Source organism: Aedes aegypti, chromosome 2 (assembly GCF_002204515.2).
Source record: "Aedes aegypti strain LVP_AGWG chromosome 2, AaegL5.0 Primary Assembly, whole genome shotgun sequence".
Lineage (NCBI taxonomy): Eukaryota > Metazoa > Arthropoda > Insecta > Diptera > Culicidae > Aedes > Aedes aegypti.
The window spans coordinates 134,841,104-134,854,379 of NC_035108.1; the positions used below are offsets into that span (position 1 = coordinate 134,841,104).

Consider the following 13,276-nt stretch of genomic DNA (forward strand, 5'->3'; position numbering starts at 1 on the left):
GGTAGAGGAGAAACTTTGCAAAAGCCAGACCGAGGGTTCAGCCTTGACAAGTTAAGCTGCCTCCAACTGAATACCATACAAAAAAAGAAATCTCTCTAATTTCTAAGTAAGTTCTAGAACTCTTACGTGGTTTATGGACGACCCCTTGAGGTATTTGTTGAAGAAACTGGACCTATTTCGAGGAACAATTTCTGGTTATAAAATCTGGATGGGTTGTTCAAAAAAACACCTTAAAGAACTGAAAAAAATCATGAAGAAATTCAATGGTACCTTATCAAATTCATTGATGAATTTTTAAAAAAGTTCCTGGACGAATTTGTTTTATGATGACTTAGCAGATATTTAGTATGAATCTTTCGAGTTCCATTATTCATTTTTGGTAGATTCCTCTCAAGATATATTGCGGACCGTTTAAAAAAAATTTGAATCATTTCTCGTAAGATATTTGGTGGACTCCTAAAAGTCTTCAAGAAACTCAACGGCCAGGGAGGAATGTAGCAGCTAGGTTCTGTGATTATTACCTGGAAAAATATTGGACAGACGTTTGATTTTCAATTAGACTTAAAAAAAACTATCCAAAATGTTTACCATAACGCAATGATATATACATATGACAGCTGAAAATAATCTTTGAAAAATTCCAAATAAACCTAAGTTCTAATTTCTAAGCTTTTTTTCAGTTTAACTAATGACCAATATCTCGAAGTTTTGTGAACATGTAGGTGATTATTAGTGAAAATTCCTGTTTGGTGTACCGTGATGCATCAATACCCGGACACTTAAGCGGCAACAAATATTCCACTACTATTTTGGATATATTTCTCTCCGATTTAATCAATGTGCCATCTTGTAACGAATCGTTTTGACTTTTATTTTAATAAAAACGAGTAGTATTCTGGTCAAAATAAGGAAAATAACCTGAAAATGATGAAATCAACTAGGCATGTCTTGTTTTTAAATCCGGACAACTGTATCAAAAAGCCGGATACTTTTGGATCAATATCCGGACACTCATGCTTTAGCTGTTTTAATTGAAAGAAAATGAAGAAAAATGCATTCTAATGTCACAAAAGTCTCATTTACTGAACATATTGATGCTTAATAGGTATTCATTTAGCATTGAAGCAAAAATTGAGAGGAAGATCTTGCAATTTGGTTACTTACATTCTTCGATTGCGGGTGAGATTATCTGCAACAATCATTGTCCACACAGTATCTTTCTTAAAAAATCCATATCCAAATGAAAGCGCACATTTTTTCTAATTTAATTTATAGTCTTTCCAATATTATGCTTCACGAATAGTTATTTGGTCAAGTTAAACTTAAGTTTGATACACAACGTCCAGATTTCAAATTCTTGTTTCACTAATCCGGACACTCGCTATCCTCATGCAAAAATATAGTTTTGTACAATTTTTCGCCACATTAACAGGTTCAAACATCAAATTTATATTACACTCAAATTAATGTTCATAACTAATCACCCAAAATGTAGTAAGAATTGAGTTCCGTTTACTAAAAATCGCACTTTTATTTTCGGTATACGCTGGAGCCACAAAACTTGTAAGACGGAACAACAGTGTCAGACTGGGTTACATTTTTATTTTTATTTATAACAATTTAAGGTCAATGCTTACTAGATGCAAACTTGAAGTAAAGTAACGATTACCGTCGTTGGGGGTGACAATGGGTCAAAAAGGGATATGTGCGATTTATTTTTTGAATAACTATCGCAATTTAACTCCAATAAACTTCAAATTTGGTGTGTATGTACTTTGATGGTACATTAACAACCGTTCAAAAAATTAAAGACAAATATTTATTCACAGCGGCACCACAAGTGAATGAAAAATGACCCAATCTCACCCCATAGAGGGGGTGACATTGGGTCACTGTAATTGAAATAACTTGTTTTTGAGAATATGATTTCAAAACCATTCACAACTGAAAAATATTGATAAAAAACGATGCAAACAAGACAAAAACGTATCTAAGATGTTTCACAAGTATGATAAACCCACTTAAAAGAAAGATTATACTGAAAATTGAAGAGCTATGAGAAAAAATATGTAAACCCAACAGTTATCGTCAAGTTTACATAAATTTTCTTGGTGTTTCCCTCAAATTGTCTTCAAAGTCTCATCCCCATTACTATAAAGCCCATTCAGTATCCCCAAAGGTGTACTGAAACAGTGATTATTTTAAACCTTCGCAAATAGTTAAATTTCGGTGCGACATTCCACGATCAATAAATTTCAGGCAGAAGTTGACGTCATAATCCCAGTATTTCAGCGATCCAACTCATTTGAAATTCCGTGAGATGTTTCTATAATATGAAAACACTGATAAATAATCAAATTTAGAAAAAACACCCTTTTGATAAAAATTTACGATGTTGCTGCGCACGAAACACAGTTGCTGGTTTGAAAAGTTGTCAAAATGCGTTGTATTGTTATTCAATGCACGGAATACTCAAGTAGACTTGTTTGATGTTTCAGAGATGCTGTATTTAGAAAGAATAAACACATCTTAATGAAAAAAGAGAACACCCGGCACCGTAAAATGTCAAAAAAGTGGACTTGGACTTTCATTTACTATCGTTCTTGCTTGACCCAATCTCACCCCCATTTTCAATGTTTTAGACATCGTACCGAAAAAAATGATTTTTTTGTGGGAAAATCAAACAAATTCCGGAAAATACCTGTGATGTGTAATGAAAAGACTTTCAACATTCAACTAATACAACGATAGAGGCTAAAGGGTCGATGTACCAATAGCCGCATAGCTAAGTACAAATATTCGTATAAAATATAAAAATAACTCTAGCGTCATTATTTTTACATCATCTGAAAGCTTTTTATCTTGGTTTTGTGGGAAAAATATGAAAACTTAGAAAATTCATATGTTTGCATTTATTATCGCTTTTGCCACAATAGGAATACATGTGCCTATAGTAGCACTATTTCTAATTTCTGTTCCTATAGTAGCACTAGCATCACGGCGTTGGCAAAACACTAATCAAAACCGTATTTTTACAAAGCTTTTATATTTTTCCTTCAAAGTGTGGATCAAAAGCTTTCGTTTGATGTAAAAAAGTACATAATTCATTAATTATTTCGTATAAAAAAAATAGTTTCTCTCAGTAGTGCTACTATAGGAATAATAGGTTAACTATAGGCGCAAGGGAGCTCAAATTTTAAGCAAAACTAATTATTTCGATCAGTTTTTGAACAAAATCAAGCTGTGTATTAATGGTACTTAGATAAATAGTTCTTGACCTTCATGTCAAAAAATATTTTGAAAAGATTCATAGCAAAACGGCCGTAAAAGCCACTAGTGCGACTATAGGGGACTGTCCACTAAGGGAACACTGACCCTAGTACATGCGTGATACTTTGCACAGGAGAAATTTAATGTTGTAAATTTTATCTAGGTAGTTTCAACATGCAAGTTTATTGATGTAGTAAACAAAAACTACTATTTCTAAAAATGCATATTGTTATGAATTATGTGTAACAATATGTTCCCTAACATATGACTTATTAATTTTAGTAATATCAGCGTTATTAGCTGAAATATTTCACAAAACATATTTTTCCGTTTTGACCCAATCTCACCCCCTAGACCCATTGTCACCCCCATCGACGGTATTATACAAATAACAGATGTGAACAATTAACACCACATTCTTATTAAAATTAATGTGTTAATCAATGATTATTATCGGAGTGTCCGGATATTGGTACCGTCCGGGTTTTGATGCATCACGGTAATAATAGTGTAATTAACTGCAATGAATCGATTTACTTTTGATTTTAAGGCAGTTTTAGTTACCTTCAGTCATTATTTGGTCACTTTTTCTTCCAAACCTGGTTACTTTTCGCTACCACTCCCATAAATTTTAACTAAATCGTTCTGCAACTTATGTAAAACTCTTTTTCTCTGTTTTACAGTGCAACTTGATAAGCCCGCCGATGAGCTGGTGCAGAATCTTTCCGACACCTTGATCGAGGACATCATCCAGCTGAATAAAGACTCGAAACGTGCCGAATCGGACACAGAAGCAGATCCAGATCGGTTAGAACAGAATGAAGAAAGCTCCGACATTCCTCCGTCCTCCTCGGGTCAATCCTCGAACCAAACCGCGGCTCAAGAAGCTGATGGAGAGGACACTAATGGCCCGGTGAGCGCAATGGAAGACGAGTCGTCGATTGGAGTGGAGGAAGATTTCACCTGCGAAATCAAAGGCGTCGCCGATATAGACGAGGAAAGCGAAAGTATTCTTCTGCAGGAGGAGGACAATCACGACTTAGTGGACGATTTGGACGTGGATGAAAATCTACTGCTTGATGAGGACATAGAGATGGAGGAGGGTGGATCAACGCAGGGATCAGCTATTCAAATTGACGACAGTGTTGCAGTGTGCGAAATTGCCGAAGGTTCCACGGTTGAAGTCACCGACGGAAGCGTAACGATAGATGAAAGCGGACTGAGCATATTGAACACTGCTGCCGTCGACATTGGGGACATGACGGTTGATGATTCAGTTGAGGTGAACGCTGAGCTTAAGTCAGCCATCCTAGTCAGCTCAGATGTGGATTTGGCTGCTGTGGAAGAGTCTGTTGAACTATCCACGGAAACCACTGAAGTTAATGATGGGGAAATCATGGCTCCACCTCCCCTCAATCTTCTGGATGACCTTGATCCGCCTTCGCCCGATATCAGCGATTTGATAAAGTTCCCTGACGTTTCGGAGAAAGCAGCAACTAGCGAGAAAACGGAAGAGAAGGAGGTGATTCCGGAAGTATCCGATTTAATCAAATTCCCGGATGATAGCTGCGCCGACAGTCAGCAGCCAGCGAGGTCTCCAACGCCTGAATTGTCCGACTTGATCAAGTTCGACAGTGTCACTTCTACTGCCGAGGAGAAACCGAAGGAAGCGGACGAAACGATTCAATCTACTTCCGAGGAAACATTGGTTGAAGAAGCAACGATGGAGACTTCCGAACGAGTGGAGGTAAAAATTCCTGAAATCTCTGAAGTTGCAAAAAATGAAAGCAAAATTCACGCACAGAAGGAGGAAGGAAGCAGCGAGGAGAAGGAACAGCAATCAGTTACCTTAGAAAAAGAGGTCGAGGAAGGTTCGGATAAGTCCAGTAAACAATCGCCAGAAGATATGCCAGCCCCTCCGCAAATTGAGGAAACAGAAGAAAAACCAACAGATGAAGAGAAGAGCGAATGTAAAGAAGTAGAAAAAACGGTTGCTTCGGAGAAAGCGGAAGATGGTGATAAGAAAGAAGAAAATGAGGATAACGCGGACTCAGACGACGACGAAGCCCAAGAAAAGAAAGATGTTTGTCCTCAAGCTTTGCAGGCTGCCGATGAAGAGGACCTGTTGGAAATGATGGAAGAACCGGAGCGGATGGATGCAGACGATGAGCAACCGGAGGATGATCTGGATGATAACAGCAGTGAATCGGGTAGTACTAAGCAAAACGAGGAAGGCGAGGAAGATGATGATTTCGAGGGATCGGACTACATGGGAGCGGATGAGGATGAAAGCAGCCGAAATGTGGATGATCAGGAAGAGGCGACCGGTGAGGACATTCAGGTTGAAGAGCAGGAATGTGACGAAGGGGAACCACCGAAGAAGCGTAAATGCTCGGTTGATGTGCGGGATGTCCAAGAAGAACCGGATGTGGATGCTGAGAAGAAGAAAGATGAAGATATAGCAGAGAAAAAGGATGAAAAGTCAGTCGAGGAAACCGCCGAAAAGACAGCTGAGGAAAAAGTAGAAAAAGCAGACGAGGGTGAGTCACCCAAACTGGCAGAAATTGAAGCGAAAAAATCGGAAGGTGAAGACAAAGTTGAAAACGAGGCAGAAGTATCAACTGAACCGGCGGAAAAGAAATCCGTAGATGAAGTCTCATCGCAGCTCGAAACAACTGAAAAGGAAGATAGCAAAGCAAAAAGTGAGGATTCAAAGCTGGAAGATGTGGTTCAATCGGAAAAGGAGGATGAGAAAATGGATATTTCTAAAGAAGACTCGCTTGTGGTGGAAAAAAGTACAGATGATGTGATTGCAAAGGTTGATGAATCTAGTGAAACCGAAAAGAAGCTGGACACTGAAAACAAGGAAGAGAAACAAGAAGAAGTGAAGATTGACGAAAAGTCTGAGGCGGTTCCAGAAGAAAAAGGTGCCAAAAAAGATGAAGAAGTGTCGAAGAAAGAAGAGCTGAAAGAAGTAGCTGCATCAGAGTCAAAGGAGGTTGTTAAAGAAGTGGAAAAGCTGGAGGATAAGGATCAAAAGCCGGCAGAAAAAACGAATGACGAAGTGCTGGTAATTGATGACGATGACGATGAGGTGGCCGTACCCAAAAAGGAGGACAATGCGGAGAAGAAAGCGGAAAAAAGACCATGCCCGGAAGATGATACCGAGGAGAAGAACAACTCGGAAACTGTCAAGAAAATAAGATTGTCAGTCGATGAGAAGGAAAAGAAAGAAGATGATAAGCCTGAGGAACAAAAAGAGGAGCCGAAAGCCGAAGTGGTGGAAATTGCCAAGAAGGAAGAGAAGAAATCTGCTTTAGATTTAATTGAACCTATTAAGGTTACTTTGGAACCTGAGCCAGTGGCACCAAAAGAGAAAAAGACCATTCGGTTGGAGTTCCTGGAAAAGTTTAAGAAACCTTTGGAAAAAATGAATCGCTCTAATTTGGAAGATTTCGTGCTGCAGAAAATTGTCGAAGGAATTGCGTTCAAATCAGCAATAGCTGAGATGAGGACTCAGTTGGACGCTCAGGACACGCTTCTCCAAGGCTATCGCCAGAAGGTGCACGATTTAAACAAACAGTTCCGAGATCTGGAAATGGTTCACGAACGTGTGGTTAAAGATTTGGAGAAGAAGAATCAGCATTTCATAACTCCGGTGAAAATTACTCGCGCTGTGGGGCTTCAGGTTTCGCAACCACGATTTGTGGCGGGAAGTCGTCCTTCAGTCGGTAGTGCACCCTCTGTCGCGAATAGTCCAAAGAACACAGTGAATCGATCTCCGGTTGCAACCCCACCTGGAGGTTCCCCCAACAAGAATGCTCCCCAGAATAATGTGCAAATCAGGCGACCGCGTATAAACTCAGTTCCCTCAACAGCTGCAACTCAGAAATCACCAGCTCAACAATCAGTCGTCGCCCGGCCAGGTGCTCCGACCATCCTCAACAAATCACTTTCATCACCGCAAAACTCTCTGCTCAACAAACCAGCTACTCTGCAAAGTCAAGTGACCCCAATTACCAACACACAGCAATCACAAATGCAGGCAACATTAACTACCGCTCAAACTCCTGCAAATCCTGGAGTCACTACGCCTATGTCGAGGAAAAAGCCACTACAGAAATTCACACCCATGCGACCACCGCTGTCCATCACTCAACAGGTACAGCAACAGCAGCAAACCCGACAAATGCAGGAACAATTGATGCGCCAGCAGATTCAGGAAGTTCAAACCAGCAACACCGGGGGACAGAGTCCTTTGGCGCAGTCACCGCAAGGATCGCCATTGTAAGTATTTCTTTTTTTTTGTCTTCGGGATTATTCTTAAGTCTAGGGGTAGGCGGGGCATATTGAGCACCATTCATTATCACCTTAACAGGATTGGTAGCAGGTAGTTTTTTAAAAGATTTGAGCTTTGAATGCATGCCTCTAAAAAGTCTATTCTGTTTTAAATGAACGGTCTCCAGAGTCTCGTTTTTAAGCAACATGGTCTCTAAAGTTACTATTCATTCTACTTACAGTGGATTCTGATTCTAAAACAGGAAGTTTAACCGGAGTTCTAACAGGGATTATACTGAAAATTTTCCAAAAAGCTATTCCGGGAATTCCTTACTTACTTACCAGTTTTACGCCGATTTGTTTTAGTAATAATTACTCTACCAGATTATCTGAATATTCCTACAGGAGTTTTTCCAATAAAACTTTTAATGGCTTAGGAACCTCTATAAGAGTTCCTCAAGAAGTTCTCCATCAATAGAATTTTTTTACCAGCATATACTGTAAACAATGACTTTAGCGACCCTTTTGTTTAAAAAAGATACATTGAAAATAGAGACTTTTAAGATACATGCATTAAAATGGTGATCAAGTCTCTAAGAGACCTGCTACCAGCCCTGTCTTTGGGATTATTCTCAGGCCTAAGTGCTTATCTTTCTTTATTACAGAACTCGAACTCCCGAACCCGCATCGTCGCCTTCCGGAACACCTGTCAGTCGTCCACAGATGGTGATGAAAAAAGTTATCACTCCTCAAGCGAAACCTACCCCTACTGGCATGCAGGCTATAAATCGGCCAACCCCTTCGATGGTACAATCCAATCCCACTAGCAATGTAAGGACCGCCCCGGCGCCATCACCCGCTACCGTAGACAATTCTCTGATAGATCTCACCGACGAAGACGATGTGCCAAAGCCGGCAGCTGCCGTGGCCCCTGCGCCCGCAGTGGTTCCCAAACCGCCCATCACGATCCTGAATGGTCAGCAACAGCAACAACACCATCAGTATGGCCAACGGCAACCGGGTATGCCACCCCTGGTTGTCATCAACCAGCAACGAATGATGACGAGGCCAACGTTGCAGCAGCGTCCCGCTGGCATGGTTAATGGAGCCCCGCCACGACCAGTACTGATGCAGCGACCGGCCACCAATGGATACCCGCGGCAGACGACCTACCGGGCGCGAATGATAAACGGGCAAATCGGTATGTATCTTATTTAATTTCTAAAAACTACTTACCTAGATACCTAGATGGCTACAACGTGGCGTCACGCCACTGCCGGGCATATTGTAGAGCTCCATCTCTATAGGTCTTGGCCGATATTTCTCCAGATGCCCGAATAATTAGGGTTATCAGGACCTCTCCAAATACGTACAGCCAGCGTAATCGTGGCTACGAGGTCGCCGACAACTACCTGGTTCCTGGTTGAATATTATTTTCGAATTTCTTAATAAATGACCAGCCCACGGAAGTTTGCCGTATTTTATATGCTTAAGGTTAAGTAGTCTATCCTTTGTTTTCTCAGCCTTGGTAGCTAGCAGTTTCAATGTATGATAAAACTCAGTCCTCATGAATAATATTGGTTGGAAAAAGTATCACTATTATAATATGCATTTACGTACAAAAAGTATGCTGATACTTTTTCAATTATGCCAGTGCAAAACTTGATAATACCAGGGTAGACAATCGTCACCGTCAAATGGAAAAATTCGTCGACGAAACTAAAAAAAGAATCGTCATCGTCACTCAACCAGCGTTGGATGACGATTTGCTGCAGTGGTCCGCCACAAAGCCTCGGCGTAATGACGAACATATGAGCCTCCTTCGTATGTCGAATCTTCGTTCGGAGCTCTGAGCCGACTAAAAATGTGAACCGTGGCGTCGATAGATTATGAGCCTTTTTTGAAAAAAAAAAAACAAAAACAAAAAAAACAAAACGTGTCCGGAATTGAACAAACGATCTCTGAATCGCCAACGTCACGCGCTTACCAACTGAGCTGTTGTTGGAGCTTGATGAGTACGGGTTAAATTGCCAATACCTACAAGCAATTCTGGGATGGCATTCGCCGTTTTGTGCATAGCAAGCGAATATACAATAAACGCCTCCTTCGTTTGAGAAAGGGGAGCGAACGGAATGAAGACAAAGTTGTTCGTTGACGATTTAGGATTAACGTTCGTCGTGCATTCTTTCGTCGATGACGAGACGACGACCTGCCAGAGTTATTATATTGGATGACGATGTCTTTTTTAATTTCGTCATCGCACTGTGACGAATCTGACGATTGCCTGCCCTGGATAATACTCGCTTCTTTTTACATTTGATATAACTCATGATTCTGCGCCATACGCCATATTAAGCAAAGCAGGGAGTCCATCGAATCGGAAAATCCTACAAAAGCAGGAAAGGCGGGAATACTCGGGAAAGCCACATGACCAGTAAATACTCCTTTCAATCGGAAGCCACCATAGATTTACAGGCCAGAATGAAAATTCTTCTCGGTCATTGCGCAGGTCGGACACTTGATTTTTCCCAACTTTGTCTAAAAGGCCCTAGCCCTATCACAAAAGTAGAATAACTAAAGGCTGAAACACAAAAGGCAGACACCACGAATGGTCAAAATAAACAAAAGGCCGAAACCAAAAATGATCGATTTTTTAAATAAATTTAATTAAAAACTTCAGTACATTTTACGATATTCTAAACATTTTTATGGTTGCTGAATTAAAGTTTATTCAGCTGAAATATGCTTAGATATTACGCATTTTTGGTACTGTATATAGGAAATCCCATAGAGCATGGGACAATTGTGCGAATAGGGGCAGTAAATCAGCAGATTGTTTTTCCTATCTAACCTAGTAACCAGAGCGTTAATGATTAACGGGTAGCAATGATTGATTGATTATTGATTATGAATAATAATTATGATTGACCCTTACGTGCCTGATGTCAAATTTGATCCAAATTTGCAATTTCAAATTAATCCCTCCCCTTGGTTATGCGACCTTGCCGCGATGGGAGGGCATAATCCATTAGCCCATATGATGGAAACCAAAGGCGTAACCTGTAGTGGTGGTATCACATTTTGGCATTTTTTGCTTAAAGCCGCGTCATAATTCATATGGCATAGACGCAATAATATCTCGGATGTGATCCAACGGACATTCTGCGTCATTGATAGAATTGATGCCCATTTCAAATAATTAATCTATTCGAAGTGGACATTAATACTATTGGTGACGTTCAGTTTGCCTTTTGCTAACCAGAATGATCCGTAGCCACTCTTACTATTAGCTAGCTAGATACATCGTTATCATATACGACGTAGGGAATACTTAGGAACTCTTAGGAAAATGACTAGTAGATTCACTGAGTAGAAATAAGTGGCGACAATCTTATTTTAATATGGTTTTTACATTGCCATAATAAGAAATACCTCTTTTGTAACAGCGGTATAAATAATCTAATTCCAGCTTCATTTTCGCAAAATTTACAAGTAGAAAGTAGGCGTTGTGAAGCATTGCATTTGCCTCCGAAAAGTGAATCATGTAGGAGACTGTAATAGAAGCCTAAGGTAACTTTACTCTTCAATATTCACTATAAAAATGACTATGGAAAGTAAGACACTGAGATCGATCATTAGGGTACACTTGCTAGTTTCAAAAAATTGTTGAACAGACAAGGAAAGCGACTTTTTTCTTTAAGGATATATGAACGTAATGACCAATAAATACTTTTAACAACAAAAATGAAATTAACTAGAACTACTACTAAACAGCCTAATTTTGATAAGACTTGACGACACTTGACATTTAAGACTCTAATCTTACGTAAAAGACAATAGTAATCAGAATAGCACTTGAATGACAAATTATTCAAAACCATTTCGACTAGACAGTATTAGTAATGCACTACTATTTCAAACAAATTCTACACTACTATTTCAAACAAATTCTAATGGAGCTGCTGATTTTCATAATGCTTCCTTTTCTCAGAAGCAAGGGAATATGGGTACTTTTCAAAAACTACCACGTCACAATACTAATAAAAAACAGTGTTCATGTGGGCGCCATTGCCTAGTCCGTCTGAGTATTGGTCCTGGTAGAGGGGAAACTTGGCAAAAGCCAGACCGAGGGTTCAGCCTTGACAAGTTAAGCTGTCAGGCAGCTCCAACTGAATACCATACAAAAAAAAAAAAAAAAAAAAAAAAAAAAAAAAAAAAAAAAAAAAAAAAAAAAAAAAAAAAAAAAAAAAAAATTTGCAATTTCAAATTAATGTTTCAACCGAAATGTCCACTAATTCTCGAAAGCCTTATCGTCAATGAAACGCGGAGACAACAAAATTTGGCAAATTGCAAAAGCTCTAAAGAAACCCCTCAAATATAGTCCTTCGCGCCATGGTGTTGCTGCGGCCGACAACTCCTGGATTGTTCGCCCAAAAGAAATTAGTAGTGTATCATCCGCAGCTTGAAAGTGAAGAAAACCGCCGGGTCACGACGGAATCAATTTTTTTCCTTTACCTCTCTTCTTCTTTCTTTTCTGGCGTTACGTCTCCACTGGGACAGAGCCTGCTTCTCAGCTTAGTGTTTTTATGAGCACTTCCACAGTTATTAACTGAGAGCTTACTATGCCAATGACCATTTTTGCATGCGTATATCGTGTGGCAGGTACGAAGATACTCTATGCCCTGGGAAGTCGAGAAAATTTCCAACCCGAAAAGATCCTCGACCGGTGGGATTCGAACCCACGACCCTCAGCTTGGTCTTGCTGAATAGCTGCGCGTTTACCGCTACGGCTATCTGGGCCCCTTTACCATCTTCCTTGAAAAGCGTTGGTGATCCTCGCTAAAATATTTTCGGAATGTCTTAAGCTATACCTACTAATCTGCCGTGAATCGCAAGTCAGTCCCATCTGCATTTTCGTCAAAATTGAGTTGAGCTCAGTTTTCAACATCTCTTCCAATGCTCTTTCAGCTGCACTAATGAGATTATATTATTTGTTTGGAAAAAATAGGAAAAAACAGCAAGTCAAATTGTCCCATTTTGAAAAGTAACCGCATGTCAGTCTCACTACAGATTTCCGAACCGTGTAACACAAACACGCCTAGTAAAGGAGGTCAGGTGCAATCTGCAATTTGGTATCTCGTCAGGACTGATACTACTTGATGTTGAAAAGGCGTACGATTCTGTATGGCACGATACGATCCTACACAAAATGCTTCTGGGAAACTTCCCTATAATGCTGGTGAATACTATAAGTAGTTTTCTGAAGGACCGGACTTTCCAAGTATCGTTAAACGGTTGTCTTTCCGATCGGATGCATGTACCGTTCGGTGTACCGCAGGGCTCTGTTCTTTGTCTTGTTCTGTACAATATTTTCTCTTCCGATGTCATCAAAGTCTGAAGTCCATTCAAGAATACAACAAGAAATGGAAGGTAAAAGGGTACCCCGCTAAGTCGCAAGCAATCTTCTTCACACGCTGTCGGAGTATCTACCCCAGAGGCAAGTTACTCGTTAAAAGGCGCTCTCTACTGGATCCCAGTATTATGGTGCTCCTATACAAAACCGTTTTCCAGCCCTCGGTGGCTTATGGTTTCCCCGCTTTGTCCAAATGCGCAAAATTCCACCGAAAGAAAACTCAAACCAAGCATAACCGTCTGTTGAAGATGATGCTTGATCTAAGCCCTTATCACCCGACAAATGATGTTCACCGGCTTTCTGGCGTTGAGCTTA

General features: G+C 40.1%; 1 protein-coding gene across 9 annotated transcripts in view; it reads left to right on the plus strand.

Annotated features, from left to right (window-relative positions):
• Positions 1-13,276, plus strand: part of LOC5569161 (activating transcription factor 7-interacting protein 1) — a 64,532-nt gene that overhangs the window by 45,543 nt on the left and 5,713 nt on the right. For all 9 annotated transcript variants that reach the window (XM_021842476.1, XM_021842474.1, XM_021842471.1 and 6 more), the window contains 2 exons: positions 3,954-7,557; positions 8,214-8,749. In XM_021842476.1, the coding sequence (XP_021698168.1) occupies positions 3,954-7,557; positions 8,214-8,749 (4,140 nt within the window). The remainder of the gene's footprint in view (positions 1-3,953; positions 7,558-8,213; positions 8,750-13,276) is intronic.